This window comes from Priapulus caudatus, unplaced genomic scaffold, assembly GCF_000485595.1.
Source record: "Priapulus caudatus unplaced genomic scaffold, Priapulus_caudatus-5.0.1 Scaffold702, whole genome shotgun sequence".
NCBI classification, from domain to species: domain Eukaryota; kingdom Metazoa; phylum Priapulida; class Priapulimorpha; order Priapulimorphida; family Priapulidae; genus Priapulus; species Priapulus caudatus.
This window is the reverse complement of record NW_014577763.1, coordinates 16726-23513: the sequence shown is the minus strand read 5'-3', so window position 1 is coordinate 23513 and position 6788 is coordinate 16726. Positions and strand designations below refer to the sequence as shown.

At 48.5% G+C, this 6788-nt stretch overlaps 1 protein-coding gene across 1 annotated transcript; it reads left to right on the top strand.

Annotated features, from left to right (window-relative positions):
* Window positions 1-833: 833 nt before the first annotated feature.
* LOC106812933 lies at window positions 834-3544 on the top strand. The gene is made up of 3 exons (XM_014816942.1): window positions 834-862; window positions 2118-2289; window positions 2813-3544. Exons 2-3 carry the CDS (start codon window positions 2121-2123, stop codon window positions 3319-3321), a joined length of 678 nt encoding a protein of 225 aa, XP_014672428.1. The 5' UTR covers window positions 834-862; window positions 2118-2120; the 3' UTR covers window positions 3322-3544.
* The last annotated feature ends 3244 nt before the right edge of the window (window positions 3545-6788 follow it).

Genomic DNA, 6788 nt, shown 5'->3' with positions numbered 1-6788 from the left:
GGGTAGATTACTCAGTTTGCTCTATGATGATATATAGGATAATCTGGTTTCCGAACTCTAACTTAAATACCGTGTTTGACCCTACAGGTCATGAACACTTAGAAGGTAGACGTGCGCCCGTGGATGAGGCTAAAACGCCCTCTGATTTTAAGGTCCCAAGGTCAAAGTAGCAGGGGAGATAACTCACTTTTGCTATATGATGATATTATATAGGGATAATCTGTTGTCCGGACTCTAACTTGAATATCGTTTGACCTAGAATCATGAAACTTAATAGGTGGACTGCCCATGGGAGGAGGATGACCCCTATTGATTTTGAGGTCCCATAGCTAATAGTTAAATTCTTCAATGTTTTTCAGGTTCAGGGCGTGGATTCTCAATCGACGCAACCTCTCTGGATGAGGGTGACTTCAGGACGCTAGGGCGCTAACGTTGGCCACGGACCACTGCCCATGCAGGTTAATGTATTTAGTTGCCCATCATTTAGTGTGTTTGGCAAGATGCGCTTACTCCGAATGTATTTTGGGGATAACTTAGGTCGCAATGGTCTGCACTGTTAGCAGGTTCTGCTATAAAAAACACTAAGTGTGGCCTTTGAGACATCCATGTACATTTAGACATTGTTCTTGACTATTAAAATAAAGCATACCAAGAATTAAATACATGTTTGATTTAGTTGAGAGTACCCTTTAATTCTTATATTTATTCTCTGACGCATCTCGTACTTGCAATTTTAGGGCACAGTTGGTTGCCGGTATTTCTCAACGTCCTCTGGCGCGGTACATCATCACGTCAAGTCTGGGAGACGTCGAGGCCCAGTCACTTCGCGAGACAGATAACAAACCGAGCTAGGCTAGAAAAGGTAACTGGCAAATTTCTCATTGCAGAGCAACTGTTTTTCTGACTTACCACTGTTCATGTGATAAGTAATAGACCTTCCATTATAATGGCTACTGCTGTCAAGAGTATCAACAGTGTCAACCCATTCATATAAGTAAGCTAATATGTGTGTAGGTATCCATCTTGTAAGTAAACAAACACTCACACCTTATCAAAAAGATCATATTTATGCTTTACATTATGTTGGTCAATGTTAACCCTTAAAGGCTCACAATGCGGCATCAAACGCTAAATTTCTCCAGTAATAGACTAGCAAATACTTCGTGTCATGTGCATAATCATACTACCTTATGGCAAAATAAACTCTAGTTCCTCCCATTTCAACTGCGCGTTGTCTTATAAAAGGTATTTTGAAAATACCTCCAATGTTGTTGAAATTCTCCGATGTTGTTGACAGTTTCCCCAATCTCCAAGCAACCGTGCAGCGGTGCGCGCGGTACAGCGGTACGGGCGCAGCAAAAGATAAAAACATGTGACGTCACGTCACCACTTCGAGGCTATTTTGTTTGGGAAACAGTCGGCGTTTGCGCCAGAATGCCAGTTTTCTCACCTCTTTCTTGTGGGTTTTAAGCAAACGCGCAGGTGAAATGGGAGCAAACTAGAGTTTATTTTGTTATAAGGTAGTGTGAGTATGCATGACACGAAGTATTGCTAGTGCTAGTACTGGAGAAATTAGCGTTTCGATGCCGGCATTGTGAGCCTTTAAGTGGCTGGAGACGCATCCATTGTGATTGTGTACCATGTGACCCGTGGCCTTACACACAAGCTGCGTCTACACGACGAACCTTAACTCGAGTTAAGCGTCTACACGGGGCCCTTAAGGTAACTCGAGTTAGCTTAACCTCGCCAGTCGATCGAGGTTAGGCTAACTCGAGTTAAGGCTCGTGTAGACGCTTAACTCGAGTTAGCTTAACCTCCACGATAGCGGCAGCACTAGTACGGCACGTGATAACGTACATTATAGCAGGCGGGGGCCGCATGCCCGGCGGTGGGCCGCGAGTACGCATCGCTGATCGTGTTGGTCGTGTTACGACCTTACATAACCGAAGCTAGACTTGAGTTAGCTTAACTCGAGTTAAGGTTCGTCGTGTAGACGCTACATAATCGCTAACTCGAGTTAGCGCTTAACTCGAGTTAAGGTTCGTCGTGTAGACGTAGCTATAATATTTATTAAGCTACCCATTTAAATTAGCATGTCTCTTTATATTTACGAATAGCTGATGAACTGCTGCCTGCAAGATGTTGATGAGGTCATTGATCGACCGACAATCGGCTGTTCAAAACCGATAACGGCTCTCTCGGAGGCAGACCGGGCAAGATGGGTGCGAGGGCTTTTCCGCCGTGATGTTCTGCTACACCAGATGAATGCTGTCGTTGACTTTCAGGCCGGTAAGCTACTAAATAATTGCAGAGTAGCCGCGGGGTTTGGTTATTTGGTAAAAGTGCTTTATTTCCAAATTGATTTTTAAAGGCTAGGCAAGTGCTTTATTTTGAAAATTTCTGATGACAGCTATTTAAAAGCTATTTATTTTGGTACTGAAGGAGAAACCTATTAATATATGATGGACGTTGACAAGTTTTCTTGTACGGTCAGAATATGTTAGAAAAGTGCAACTAGCATTTAGCAGTAATGATGCCGATTTACTTTCTGGGATGCTCTATAATAATCCTTCTGTGTAAGGGCTATTCCATTTAAAATTGTGAGGGGGGGGGGCATGTCAGCAAAAGAAATCAAAATGTGTACCAGGGGTATATGCATCAATTCATCGGCAGCAGCAAAGCTATTTCGATCTCCGTTTCAGAATTCAGTCACCCCCATACTTTTTATAACGAAATGTCATTACATTACCTTGTTTTATCCTTGGTAGGTGTTATGGTGTATGCTAATAATTTGCATGATGTTATCCTTTAGGTCTTCAGCCAATGCTGGACACCTGGAAGTCAACCCCTGAGGCGGTGGAGGCGGCCATGCAATTTCTGTCACGGGACAGCATCCCGGACCTCACAGAAGCCGCCTTCTTGCAGCTCTTTGAGTTGAACAGATACGGGACAGAGAGATCCCAATTGTACAAGGATGAAAACAAGGCATACTATTGGTTTGAGTCGTTTCTCAAGGATGTACATCGCGGATTGGCAACCTGCAAGACTGAAGCTCAACGGGAGGACTTCCAGCCTCCTGTAGAGGACATCGCTATCAGAGTTTCTGATGTTCTGATGTTCTTTACAGGAAGCACGACCGTGCCTCCCGGTGGCTTCAGTTCGGTCATTATGCTGCATTTTGACCGAGGGTGTACGTTGCCAAGAATCAGTACTTGTGCACTAAACGCTACCATGCCATTAAACGCCATAGCTACTCATCGGAAAGGTAAAGATAACTACTGTTATTGGCTTCTTCCGGGGAGTGGCTTTGGAGTTGACTGATTGTACTGATTCTTGGCAACTTGAAACGGCTCAAACCAAGAATCGTCTACAAATCAACGTGCAAGAACCTATTATTCTATGTACACTACAGTCATTGAAAATTTGAGTAGCCCTGGCTATATTACTGTTAAATTTTCACACTAGAAGCAACATTGAAAATACATGGACATCAGTACCGATAGGGTAAAATAAATACAAATTAGGGTTCGTGTAAAGTTCAAAATCCTTTCAGAACAACTTTTCTATAACAATAACAACATTTTATTATAGAGACATGCGCAAACATCGTCAACATACAACTTCCAAAATCAATGTTCAGAAAGTGTAGCTATACATGTATATAGAGGTTATAACGATGACAAAGTGCGCCCGACTAAATTGGTCTACAAGTCTCTCAGTCTATAAGTATTGTAGCGGTGGTACCGGTTGCCGCGAGCCTAGTGCTCGCCGGGGTTGAGTTTGCCCCAGGGGGTTGAGTTTGCCCCAGGGGGGGGGGGAGTAAGTGTTGTGTTTGTGATCGGTTTTATGTTTGTAATGTATTTCTGTGTGTTTCATGTGCGTTTTGTAAGTGTATTGCAGCAATTACTCACTCACCGCCGGATTCGATGGGGGCTGCCATTAGTTGCGGTTGTAACCCCTTCTAGCGACCGAGAGCGGCGCTAGCGTAGGAAACAGTAGGTTGTTCGGCGAGTCGTGTGCAAACGGCGTGGGTTAGCGTTGTTTATTGTGTTTTGAGTGAGCGAGCGGGAAGGTTGTGAATAGAGAAAGTGCAGAGGAGTTGGAGAGATATAGAGCGAGAGAGAGATTTAGTGCAGAGGAGGTAGGAAGGGAAGCCGAGCGCGCAGCGTGCGAGCGGCCGTGTTAGGTGCGACGGTTTGAGCGAGAGAGAGAGAGACTCACCGAGAGAGAACCGGGAACGAGAAAGAGTGAGTACAGCGAGCTGTTGTCGGCACACCGTCGGGGCTGAGTAATAATAATAGTAAATTAATAATAATAATAACGTTAACGGCAATAATAGATTTAATAGTGACCATTAGTAGCAGCCTCGGGCGTTGAGTGCGTCCCTTGTGTGAGTGGCCGTACGGGTGTCTCGTCAGCCAGCTGCCCCTCCCCTACACGTCACAGTATTACCCGTATCTTTCGAGTAGCCCCGCGTCATAAGGTGCGTCGTGTTGTGTTGTGTCACTGTCTGTCCCGTGACGTCCGTCGTCTGGCATTGTTGACTAACCACACCGAAGCCGGAACGAACGCTGGGTCCGGAGGCGTGAGCGCAGTAGCCCTTAGGCGCTCGTGGGGGAGTGGAGACTGAGGTGGCGACGATACGACGCATAAGGTAGGAACACCTATCTTGTATTTCTCGTTGCCACTATCCACCGTGTAGCACTGCACTATACGTGAGGTAAAACTGCTAGTTACTGCGTATTGTCAGGTGGCGCCCCCTGGTGTCGCGGAAAGACACAAAACGCTACAACTGGTGCCGTAGACCTGTCGGTGTGCTTAGGGTGTTTTTGTCAGACAACGTTTCCCAGGGGGGGGGGCGGTTCGCGATGCCGCCGAAGGGTGCCCGGGCGAAGAAACAGGTGGCAGTGGTTTCATCGGACCCTACTGAGTTTGGGGTTGGTATGCAGGGGCGCGCTACGCGTAGTAGTGGATGATGAGTTGACTCCGCCGGCATCCTTAGCGCCGAGTAGGGGGCGTGACTTGGTGAGAACTCCCCCTCGTCGACAAGATTCAGTCTCTTGCGTTGTTGATCTCGACGAAGCAGCAGAGGCACGCGCTGCTTGGTCGCCGTCAGTCGCTCCGGCTACTATTAGCCCTGCACCGCGCGCGAGGCGTGATTCTACTTGGGCCGAGGAGGGCCCATATTCTGCTCGCACGAAGCGAGCGAGTAATCTGCTGGGTGTGGGTCACCTTGAGGGCGACCCATTATTTTCTCACCATGGGGGTGATGCGGTATTTTCTCACCGAGAGGGTGATGCGATGTTTTCTCGCCGTGTGGGTGAGGTAATGGGTTCCCATCGTGAGGGTGGGTTGCCTTACGTCTGCTGGTGGTGGGGGGAGTGACAGGCATTTTGCATCCCCCTTCGTGAGGGAATCTGGGGGTTCCCTCGGTCAACTACGAAGAGTAGGGTAAAGGTGAAGCCCTTCACGGGTAAAGAGGGTGTGCCGTTAGAGGGTTTCCTCAGACAGTTTGACCTGATATGCAGGCTCAATGGGTGGTGCGCTGAAGAGAGGTTAGTGCAGTTAGTGGGGGCACTGGAATGGCCGGCGTCCTCCGTTCTAGAAGACTGTGATGTCGACGTCGATGAGGCGATGGTGCGACACGCTTTGATTGCGCGTTTTCAACCTCTGGGTAGTGCACTGGGGAGGAGAGCAGCCCTACGAGACTGCGTTCGCCAGCCTGGGCAAAGTTGGCGTGAGTATGCCCGAGAATTAAAGAGGCTGACTTTAAGGGCACAACCCTTTCTCACTTCGGAGCAAGCGAGTGACCAGGCGCGTTGTCGATTGCTAGAGGTTATGCATTCGAGTCCCGCCTTAAAATATTACGTGTTGTCTCGTAATTATTTGACCGTGGAGGGTTCTGCTTTGGTTGCCGATGAGTATGAGGCGGAGATGGGTAATTTCGCAGTCCCATTTCGTAAACTAGCGGTGAGGCCTGCTGGGGTAGATCCTCGTGCTGCTAGGCCTGGGGTGGGTTTATCCAATTCCGGCGCTGGTAGGTTATGTCGGGAGGACATAGAGGAAATTGCTAGGTTGGTTGGTGATATGTTGTGTGGTCGTGGGAATGATTAGCAATGGCGTGCCAGCCCGCAGCAAGTCAGTCGAGGTGCTCTGCACTCACGGGGTTCAGCTAGGCGTGATTATAGCTGCTGGTCGTGTGGTAGGCTGGGGCATTTTGCGCAGGACTGCCCCGATAGTGTGCGGGAGGATTTCCGGAACGGCCCCGGATCTCGAGGTCGGCAAGGTCATCGGGGTTCTATAAGGGGCAACCCGAATCAATATTGCGGGGGGACGCGATAGAGTATGATGTGGTGTTCCAGCCTCGGTCCGATTCGGCTGATCCACTTCGGCGGGATGCGGTGTGTTCGAGTCCGCGCCTGTCATGGCAGGTTGAGATACTGTTGTGTGGGCAGCGAGTGCCATTTGTAGTTGACACTGGGGCTGAGCTGTCTCTTTTAAATCGTGTCACCTACGACGGCCTTCCAGCGCGGCGGCCGAGTCTCCATTCTTTGGAGGTTGCGTTGGTGGATGTGCAAGGTGGGTCTCTGAGAGCCCGACATGGCGTCTGGGCGGAGTTGTTTCTCGGAGATCAGGTATTTAGGCATGAGTTAGTCGTGATGGATAGCGGCCTTCGGGGAGGTTTGCTGGGAATGGATTTCCTAAGAAGTTACGATTGCCTGATTGATGTCCGTAGGGGGCATTTGACTGTCGGTGATACATTGCATGTTATGCAGGAGAGCCCGGGG